Here is an 11579-nt window from a genome sequence, read left to right as displayed (position 1 = left end):
TACTGTTGATTATGTTGATTCAGTACATTCTCCTTGTGTTTCCACCCTAATTTTTTTCTATACATATACCCATTTTTGTCATATGTGAAGAAGCATTCTTAAGCAATCTGACAATATTTAATTTTAGTACAATAAAAAGATCTGAACTTGAAATCACCCGTAATATTTCTGTTAATCCTTCACCGATATAACTCTATAACACACTTTTAATAAAAACTTTCTTATCTAACCTGGCTGGTTAAATATGTCGAGCATTATAGGGCAAAGAGCAATTGGTTACCGGTTTTATCGGAAGCTATATAAATATTTGGCTCAGGGAATTTACATTGCTATATCCAGTTTCTAAGCCCTTTATATACGGCTTATATCTCCAGGTCTCCACCTTCTGGAAGTTATTTGTCGCCCATTTAAATTATGCCTGAAATTTTCAAAAGGGGATAACAAAAACCACGTTAATTTTAAGTACATGTATTTAGGAATAAACTTGTACATTTAATCATTGAATTACATATAAGTTCTACACATTTTGTCAGAGTTCAAATTGTTGATATACAATTACAATTTTAAACACATTTATTAGAATTGTCAATAACAAGGTTGTAATAAGCAAAAACTTAACAAAAGTTGACATAGAGTAATATTATTTATTGTTAACATGTAGGTTTATATACAGAGTGAGCTTAAAGTTGAATGTAGGCCTGAAATTTTAATGAATGTAGTCCACATAAACGCGTATAGTTTTTTTGATTGAGTGAGTACATATATATTTTATAACATTTAGTGTTCTACCCTGAATTGAAGAAACAAACAACAAATACACCCTGTGTGTCAGATATATTTACACTGGAAGTTTATTCTATTGGGTTGAATGGAAAAGATATGTGTGTTTAACTTCACAACAATAACCATTTATTTATCTATGGACACACATATATTTGTTAATTTAAACTGTTTAGTAGTTAAAAATTGTTCTGTTGCTTAAAAAATTTTGAACTGAAATATTCATCCAGATGTATTTATGTACAATAATATGCACGATAACTGTACAACATAGAACAAACTGTACAACTATTAATTTTATTTGATTAAATATTTTTTTTTTTTCGTTGATTTTTGTTGCTTGTTTTAAAGTGATATTTACAAAAAAATATATATCTTAAAATTTCACTATGTCTACCAAGGTTTTTTAAAGAGGCTAATACTTATTTACAGTTACTAATTATCTACCACTACAATAAACTAGTTTAAATAGCTAATACTTACTTGAAATATAACCATTCTAAAATCACATTTACCAGGTCTATAAATGACCCGCTTTTCCAAAACCAATAATCATCTTTTTGATTACCCTGTCAAATTTTGTTTGAATTCGATGCAGGGATCGCTCAAAATATCAGTAAAAAATTAACCTTTAAATGCAGCTCCAGCATGATTTGGCCCAAAACCGTTACTATCGATGAATAAAATGTACGCAGCTAATTCGTCTTAATCTGAGTTTGATTCAGTTTGCAAATATTTTTTTCAAAATTTCAATTTAGATGATGAACGGGAAATTTCAAAAATATTTACAAGTTCAAGTTGAAAAACAGGCTGAATAGCTACCTCCCAGCACCAAAGCTGTGACATGGGTTGTAAGTGCATAATTGATATATGTAAGAGATGATTAGAAGAGCAACGATATTGAGCGAGCTTTTGGAGAGTCTGGCTGATCCTGTTTGCATGGCTGCTGGTCTCTCCCCTGGAAAAAAACACAACCTTTAGTTTATTAATTTTTTCATTTGGTTGGGCAAAGATTATATAGGTTGTTGTCATATTTGACCACCATTTAACACATAAATAATAACCGTAGAACAATATTTCATTTATAGACATTCTAACAAAAATTAGTTACAAATATAACATGCGGATGATGTATTAGCCCTGAACAGACAACGTGTTACCTCAGGGCTAGTACTAGAGTGCCACCAAGATTTAGCTAACGCCTCGGTAGATAACAATATTATCCTGAGATGGGTTAAATAGGAGCAAAGGTAATCGCATTGCCGACTCTCAAAATTTTAGGACCCAGTGCTCAATCCCTAAAGAGATGGACTCAAAGGATACAGTCTTGCCAGGATCACTCTGGGTGACACTGGGAAGCTGGCGCCCAAGAAATATTTGGTGATGACCAGGAAAAACCTACGTTTAACAGTAGGATATCTGACTGGCCACTGTCAACTAAGGAAACACCTCCATACTATGGGGGTGGTGGACACACCTCTATGCAGGATGTGTGAACAGGAAGATGAAACTGTCGGGCATGTCTTATGCGAGTTTCCGGAGTTATCGTCAATAAGAGAGTGTTTGTTAAACCTGCCACCATAAAAGAGATATCCCCTAGTGACCTTCTTGGGAAAGGCAGGATGGACGGTGACCCAGGAGGACAACTCGGGAGGATGTACAATGGGTCACATGTGGCCTAAGTGCTGTGGGTCTACACTCACCCTCCCCACTCTACAGATACAGAACATGCGGATGATACATTAATGGTTAAGTAATAGTAGAGATATCTAATACCACAGTTGAAAATAGTGCAAAATTTCCCCAGCAACAGAGTTCTGTCATACAAACGTGATTGTTGATTGCTATAGATGAATAGATTTTGTAAAAGATATTTAATTTTATTGAGAGTTAAAAATGCACACCGATATGTAAACTATTTTTGTAATGCAAGTATTATAGCTAGATTGGTAATTTTATTCATAACATGCAGATTTTAGTAAATATGCAAAAACCTAAAAAATTGCATACAGTGTTCATCATGCACAATACGCAATTTACATACTTGGTTTTTTATCTTTATTAGGGATACTTTATTTTCTGGACCTCGAGGCGAATAGGAATATAACTATTCCGTAAATAATATGTTACTCTCTGCATGAATTGAATCTTTTAGAGGTAAACTTGGTTACACTATAAACGAATTTAAAGCACGGATTGAGTGAAATAAATAAATAAACACGGTTTGGCAATCTAAACGTCGTCCCCAGACGACACATCGATAGATCCGGAAGTACATATACATATTTAAAAGGTATACGAAATGCAAAAGTTTGATGGGCTTTGTTTGCTGGGTATCTATGAATATATGTTTTGTTTAGTATAAAACTATATTAAAACTCACATTTAGAGAATACGGATACATAGATAAAATTTGCATCCTATCTAAAGTTTGACAGGAAAATTTTATTATTTATCAAGTAAAGTAGGGAAAACACAGAAAAGCGGAAAATTTATTTAAAACATTTAAAACCTCACATATGAAAGCGTATTAGTGCTCTCATTTTCCATCCAAACTTACGCTTTCAAGATATATTGCGCATATTTCAGAGTACAATCCAGAATTTATTATTAGAATGGACTTTTCATAGAGTGTAAAACTTCTCGGGTTTTGAGTGTGTGTCCTGGAATTTCGAGGTCTTTAGTATTGTTACCATTTGAGTTATGGATAGTCGTTTGCGTTTCAAATATTCGTACAGTTGCGCTTTGCTTTACACTCGATTACTCCCTGACATTCTGCGTGTTCACACCCCAAGGATGTCAATTGAAACGCATAGACACTCGAAACAAGATAGAACAACCCTGAGTTAGCAAAACTGAAAATCTAAATTGAAATTTGCTAAATACTGATGTGTATGCTAATAGCATTTTGGTGCTCCAAATGCATTGCAAATCGGAAATGTGCAAATCAATCTCCAAGTAATTACGGAGGTAACTTCAATGTCGGAAAATGATGTGTCGGGTCCACTAATCCAGTAATGAAGTTTCCGGTGTTCAGTTTTTTACAAGCTTTCGAAATAATCAATTCATCAAACCTACTGGAATGGTTTTTCCTGCTCATACACACATATTTGAATTACGTACACTGTTAACTGATTTAGGCATAGGTTTGTAAAACTTCGTTAAACTCGAAATAAACTAAATAGGTTTTCTGTGTAAAACCATTTAGGATGTTACTGCGTCAGTGCGAATGTATAGAAAGCCACACTGATTTTGTTAAATGTTTAATTAACGAGAATAACTAGGATTATATACAGTTGCTAATAACTTTAACTTTATTCGCTTCAGCTTCTACCCACATAGAAAAGTTTCCTTACCCCGAGTGGCTACATTGAGCATTAACTTGCATTTACTAGCCAGGCGCCCTAAAAACCTAAATTAATGGACTAAACAAACCTCCTAGTTATTAATCTAAACATTCAAACTAATTAAGTACATCTTTATATTTGTCAAACAGAAATAACCCCCAACAATTTCTCTTAAAATAACCTGAGCTTTTATATTTTGATATAACTGGGTCCAAATAAATCCGGATTTTTATATCCTGGAGATTTATATGAAGTAATAATCGGAACATGTGCTCCAGATCTGGAGATAAGAACTATATTAAATTTCTTGCTTCATATTGCTTGGTTTGGAGTTTTAAAACATTTTAATGCTATAAATCCAATAAGAGATGCTAAGATGGTGTAATAATTTATTTGCTGAATCAAGTTGTTGTTGGTATCTCTAAAAAAATTAATTTTCTAAAATTTCGTTTAGACTACCAAGGAAAACTGCTTCTTTAGCAATATGATGTATGTTTGTGTGACAGTAAAAAGTCTGTTTAACATGCTCTAAAACTTTCTGTTATCGTTCACTCGATTAATATCTTTAGTATCACTGTATCAAAAGATAGTTTTAAAAACATTTTTCATTCATTAATTCAACCCAACATCTTCACTTTTTTAAATTATTACTATAATTTGACCAAAAGGAAAGGATAGATTGACTTAAAATTTTAGTTTCGTAAGTACATTTCAGTCATTAAACACAGAAAACTCTTTTTGTTTATGAAGGATTTCTTGTTTTTGATTCACACCATTAAATACATAACCAGTGGCGGAGTGCATTGAAGCATGTTTCCATGCTTCCTGAAACCAACTAGGATCAATTCAAAAACATGTGAAAACAGTGAAACAAAATTCTTCTTCTTCTTATTCATATTTAACATCTCGCGATATGTTAGTTTTGCAGGTTCCTCTGGATCACTTCCTGGGAGGTGGACTGCCAGCTGTCCTTCCATCTCTTAGGTGGTCTTCCGGGTGCTCTTTTCCCTATTAGTTTCCCTTCAAGTGCTATGCGTGGCAGTCTTCCCTCTTCCACGTGAGCGTAATGTCTTGCACCCTACATTCTTCCCTAATGTCAGTGTTCCTAATTCGGTCTATTCTTGTTTTTCCCAACCTGAGCGTTTTTATTTTGGCTACTCGCAGCATTCTTTTCGTTTTGTTGGTGTCTTCTTCGAGAAGTATAAAATTTATAAAATAAATGTGTATTGTAGGTACACAAGTTTCGTTTAGTGTTACCAGGAGCTGAGATACGTGGAAATTAGGAACGAAGCTCTACAGTGTAATATTGTGAATTCTTGAAACTAACTACGGTTAATTCAAAAAAACACTTAACGAAGTAAGGTAGAAAACTAAAAGAAATTATACAATATTTCCATTTTGTTTTGTGTACAAAAACTCAAATATCATGGTGGTTCATATTAACTTGAAATAATCTGTTTGCTCAATGAGATTTACCATAAACAAAACCTGGTTGACTGAGTTCCAACAGCAAGTAGAGTAAAACTGATCATCTGAAAAAGACACACCCTGTAAACTAGAAATCCGTTTAATGCAAAATTAGCTTAGAGAAATTTTAAAGCGAATATTTGTCAGCTTTATTAAAGACACTGAGTGACGTTGAAGCAGAGTGATGACATTATTAGAGGCGGCTCTATTTTATAATAAAAATAAAAAGGTTTCAGTATTCTGATATATTTAATCATCGTCCGGGCTAATATCTATAGATAGTTGGAGAGCTTCCGGCACCTGTCAAGCGGAAAAGTTAATTACCCATTTGATTGATTTGTAAATTTCCTATTTCTACTATTTTGGCTGTAATTCCCTCACCATGATTTATTCCAGTCAAAAGACTAACCGTACACTAATCGATAATCGATTATTTTAATCTTGGTTCTTCTTAACCGCCGTGGACTTCTGATTAATTATGTTTTTCCGCCTGCTGAAAATATGACTTTTTGTCCCGGTTTCTTACCCAGTTTTGTTTCGTACTTTTTGTTATTTTAGTTGCATTGTTTACCTAAGCCACTTTCTATACAAAACAAAGGGTCTTTGTATGTAGAGTAAAGTGCGAAAATCTGAATTAAGATTTATTAACGTGCCTTTTTTTCCCTTCTATAAAAGATAATTTGCTTTTGAAATTAATTATCCCTTTTACCTGTTTACACCCAATTTACAGATCCAGTTTGGCTTCTAATGTTGAGTATTTCAGTCATTTTTATCAATATCGGAGGTTGAGAGGAAAAGAAATGAGCTCAGAGCAGCTATTAGAGTCCCTATTTGGTATTTTTATACTGGCTTCAGCCCTTTCCACGGTTATTATTGGCTCGAGGGCATTAAACGAACTTAAAAAACCTTAATAGTGGATCCGTTCGAGGAAAGAAATTATTTCCAGAGGCCACAATAAAATATTTTTCCAAGTAACATTTCGTCGATATTTATTGTTAATTGAATAATATATTTCATACTTTGTGATCCAAATGAACAATAACCTTAATGTTTAATCAATACACTGTGGGAGAAATCGTCGTACTTAATCAAGGGTTTTTTGACTTTCCGAAGAAAGAAGCGAACCGTATAAACGTTGTGTGTTCAGAGTTCAAACACGAAATTTAAAGAATAAAATCGAGTGTCTCATAAAATTCCCATTAAGGCTGCCCTTTACCTTGAAGAATGCCGAATCTTTGAAGCAAAAATAAAAGGAACAGTCTTTTCTATTTGTACCCTTTAGAAAACTTACTCACACGTAGCTAGAGTAAAACTAAATCACGCTCTAACAAGCAGATAAAATTAGGACGTGTTGACTCTTCTTTAAAGAACCCCCAGAGAGAAAATATACTGTTAACCACAATGCATTTCATGATGCTGCCAGATTACACAATTAAAAAGTTTATTTAGTTCATTAAGTTGAAACGCACTCGGCACCAGGCAAATTCCTTTTCGACTTCTTTGAATATTCTTTTAGGAATTTCTGATAACTTTATTAATTAATGGCTATTAGGGAAAATACTTTCAATATTGTGAAAGCCTTGATTGCAAAATGGAACAAGTCAACAGTAAAACGACAACAAACCGACTGATAAGTTTACAATGAAACAATTAAACACAGGGTTTTCATCTAATGGCCCAATTCGACTTTACATCTACTTAGCAGTTCAAGCTCTGTCGGGGTAAATTGTTCTTGACTTGAAAGAGTCCCCATTGAGAGAAAATGATTGTTTATCGGGGCTTTTCAATTTATACACGTTTTCTTTGTCTCTGACAGCAATTTGACCGTAATATCAATTGAATGAAACAACGTTATTATCGTATTATTATTTAATAATCCAAAAGTGGGATTTTTGGTTGCAACAACTACAAAACATTGTTAAAGCTTAAGAAAATCATTTAAAATGTAAACGCTTTACTTGGAGTTTGTAAACATTATGAAACTTTCATAATTTTGCGTTCGCTTTTCAGAAGCTCTAGACTGCCTAAATAGCAAATAAAAGCTTAAACTTTCTTAGAGTGTAAGTTGTAATTGCAGGAATGAGGAACTGAGAATTAAGATTCTGAATTTGTAAGGTAAATAGTAAACTCAGTTTATGTCATAACTGAGTAGAATGGGTTGAATTTGTACCACAAATAATAAACTATAAATATTACAGATAATGTTCTGCAGCCTGTAGTCTGTGCCTGAATACGGACCTGTCCGTTAGTCTTCTTTTGCAATTAGACATTAATTTAAGTAATTATCCATCACAATCATTTAAACACGTTCTTCTACTCTTCTCTTGAAAATTATGGACACTTAGCCAGTACAATCTTCTCTACACATTCGTCTACTCTTCTTTTGAGGATTTTGAACAGTTAGCCAGGTCAAGACTACTCTTGAAAATTTTAGGCTTGATCGCTGCTTTCCAGTAAATAACTTTCAATGTGTACCTTAACGTAGTTTGAGTTCGGTTTTCAACTTGGAACGTATAGCACGTCAGTTTCGTGGGTGCCATTTTATGACACTAAGAAACCACGTTTCTTGAAATGGTGTTCAGGGAAATTTGAAGTTGACGACCGAATTCCGCAGCCGCTCGAGTGGAGATGGTAGAATCTCTAAGTGGAAACGTTGATTCCTAAAAGTCTACGGGGAATTATCTTGTGCAGAAAGGAAAGGGTAAAAACCTAGGAGAAGACCACGTGGATGTGACAGTGATGTTTATAGTTTCCACGAGGAATGACTATATCTTTTACTCGGATTGTGCCCTTAAGCGATTTTTTAGACTTTTTTGTTTCAAAGGAGGGTAGGGTAAAAACTCGACGCGCTAGGGGCTCCTGGTGCTCTCTCCCTTAGAGCGTAGAAGTACTCATATGAAGATTTGGCAGGATGCTAACAAGCAAGAGGCCATTGGAACTCACGAAACAAAACAAACAACCTTAACGTACCTTAATAGAAGTTCTAACCTAACCTAACTTAACTAAAAAAAAGTCCTAAGATAGTGACTTATTTTTGCACTAGTGACTGTATAGTTGTGAAGATAATTCTGGATCAAAATGTTTTAAAAATATTCCATCTAAAATATATGCAGGAAATGTTAAAGAAACGGTTTTCCCGTTGGAAAACAAACGTAGATCAATTCCTACACTGCAGCGGAATATTTAAAAAGTGGAGTTTCTAATTTAAAAAGATTAGTCTTGTTAACAGGCGACTGAAAACTTCGGAAAACTTGTTCTTGGCTCTCGAAGAGAGGTAACTCCAAAGCCGAAAAGAATAGCATATTGAAAGGTCGTAAATTTTTCATCAGCGTGGATTTTTAAAAAAGTTTTTCCTTCGGTGAAATCTTTTTAAACTGTCTCAACGAAAAATATCGCACTTTCAGTGCTTGTAAGACAAAAAAGTGGGGTGTAAATACTGATTACGCACTGTTTGGCCCCAACGCGGTGTGGAAATGTAAAAAAGAGTTTCCAAAATCCTCTTTTGGGTTACTTCGAAGTGAGCAGTTGTTATTAGGATTTCTACTCCATATAATTGACTTAGTTGCCTGTTAAGAAAGGATTTTATTGTCATAAGGTCCGTCCTCTTTTCTGGAATCCCAGCTTAATGGTTTTAGCCGGCCCTGTTCTTGTTTATTATCTTATTAGGATAGATGTATAGGGAAAGTCCCTTGAGGACTAAAAATACAAAAGATGTTGATTTGTGTTTTTAAGCTGCTTTTAATTAAAAATCATAACAAAGTTTCCTACGATAATTAGAAATTTGAGACCAAAAAGGAAGACTTTTCTTTAAAGCAGTAAATTGGTAATTTAAAACTTTTGAACCATTTGATTTGTTATTGATTTATAAGGCACTTTGTTTTGGATTTCTCATTAAGCTTCATTAGAACTGCGATTGAACGTTGGCCTACTATTCCTAAAAGGTCTTTTGCCATCTTTCTTTCTCGCACTTCCTAGATGGTATCATTTGTCTCTGAATGGCCAGAACAAAATGTACAGAACGTGGAAACATTAGCTGGAATTATTTCAGCAACAAAAAGCTAATTTTCTTTCCGGAAAATTAAGGAACGTACGTGGACTTGAATATCCTATGTTTTTTTTTCTACGGTCTATATAGTTAATTGGCACAACTAACGTGAAAGAAAAATATTTCATATTAGTGTCGCGATTTAGGTAAAAAGTGATTCTGTTTGAAATGGAAATTTTAAAGCAAAAACCGGTTAAAACGTGATGTCTCCTGCAAAAGATTTAAAGCCACCTAGTATCTGTCACCGTGTGCTCTATAGAAAGAAAGGGATATCAAATAAGTTTCCCATTTAAGTTTTTGCCCAGTCCTAATGTCGGCAATAACAGTTTCTTGTTTCCTCGCTACTCAGAATCGGCTTGAGCAAAAAGTCGTTGCAAAAAATTGGCCAAACTTTTAAGCTTTTATTGAGAACACTCTCAGTTTTTGGCCTAAAGCTAATTGTAATCTATTCATTTCGGACAGGCCAAATTAGGTGGCGATTTCTCTTTCTTAAGGATTACGATCGTTGAAAGTTAGGATAGAAGAATTGCACTTAAAATTGATAAATCGGATGGTTAATCCAAAATGCCATCAAGGAATGTCTGGAAATTGGATATGACCAGTAGTTAACCGACTAATTACGGTCCATATATCAAACTTACCGTTTAGAACGTGCACTCTGACACTAGCGACATCTGCGTTGGACGGGCTACAAGAATACTTTCCAGAGTCCGATATGTCAGCGTGTTGGATTAATAGGAAGCTTGTTGTTACGTCACCTTTTTCAGTGATCACACTCACACCACCCCTGCTCGAATCGTAACTTATCACCTGAAAAAGAAATTCCCAAATTTAACCAAATCTAAACGTAACATGGCGTGACTTTTCTCATTTATACGTTCAAATATGCCTCACAGCTATTCATATCGTTCCAGAATAACCAAATTGGCTCTTCAGTCTCTAAATCTAAGTAAACACTGTGAATATGAAACACTTCTCTAGAAGAGGGCTTTGAATATATCGGGTAATTATTCCGCTTCCTCTTATTTTATATTAATCTGTACCTATACCTACAGGCTAAATTTAACTTGTCACAACTTTCAGTCAACTGGAACATATTTACCGCAGTCCAGAGGGTTTAGTATGCTACGTTAAATTACCACAATAGAGGACAAAAATCTATTTAGTTTTCATGTTGATTAATTGACATGACAGCTTAAAATCTCTATTTCCCGTTGGCTGGTTGAACTAAACGTCTATGGATATATTTTTATTACCTCCCCAGACCTTTAATACCTATTCTTTAAATTTTTTTGAAAAATGAAAATTATTTTACCGAGCATTGGAACTCTCCTGGAGCAAAATAAAATATTGCCAAAATTGCACTTTTTGAAAAAATTGCATTTTTTCCATTTTTGAATGGTTGTAACTAACTTTTTATTTGAACTCCAATCAATTTTGCTAAATCGTCATTAGAAAGAGGATAAAAAATAGTACAAAATGAGCCAAAACTGACTTCTCTAGCTCTTCATGTTACCGAGATATTGAATTTCAAACAGCAGATCTTTAATACCCCCCCATTCTTTAAATTTTTTTGAAAAATTAAAAATTTCAAAGTGCTTTTTTCGTACTTATTTCACCTAATTTAAGGTCCTTTCGTATAAATATGTCCTTTGCTGTGCATTGGAACCCTCCTGGAGCAAAATAAAAAATTGCCAAAATTGCATTTTTTTCAAACACTTTTTAAATACTATAACCACATTTAAACAATATTTCCCAGTTTACATTAATTTTTGTTTGCAATTATCACCCTTACAAGATAGAGACTATTGACGAAACAGATTGTGTATTCCTGAAATTAAACCTTTTCACATAAAGGTTGAACTCTGAAACGAAAACGGTTTGGTTTTGAATACGTTGCAAGTATCTCGTTAACCCCAATACTTCCTTCGAAGTTGCAT

General features: G+C 34.0%; 1 protein-coding gene across 10 annotated transcripts in view; it reads right to left on the bottom strand.

The window, feature by feature from the left end:
• Nucleotides 1–452: 452 nt before the first annotated feature.
• Nucleotides 453–11579, bottom strand: part of LOC145738643 (zwei Ig domain protein zig-8-like) — a 127755-nt gene continuing 116628 nt past the window's right edge. For all 10 annotated transcript variants that reach the window (XM_081993549.1, XM_081993557.1, XM_081993550.1 and 7 more), the window contains 2 exons: nucleotides 10281–10449; nucleotides 453–1738 (listed from right to left, as the gene is read on the bottom strand). In XM_081993549.1, the coding sequence (XP_081849675.1) occupies nucleotides 1599–1738; nucleotides 10281–10449 (309 nt within the window). In that variant the 3' untranslated portion in view covers nucleotides 453–1598. The remainder of the gene's footprint in view (nucleotides 1739–10280; nucleotides 10450–11579) is intronic.

Source organism: Ips typographus, linkage group LG16 (genome assembly GCF_016097725.1).
Source record: "Ips typographus isolate SLU linkage group LG16, UJ_Ityp_2.0, whole genome shotgun sequence".
Lineage (NCBI taxonomy): Eukaryota > Metazoa > Arthropoda > Insecta > Coleoptera > Curculionidae > Ips > Ips typographus.
Note: the sequence above shows the minus strand (reverse complement) of the source record. Positions and strands in the feature narration are given on the sequence as shown.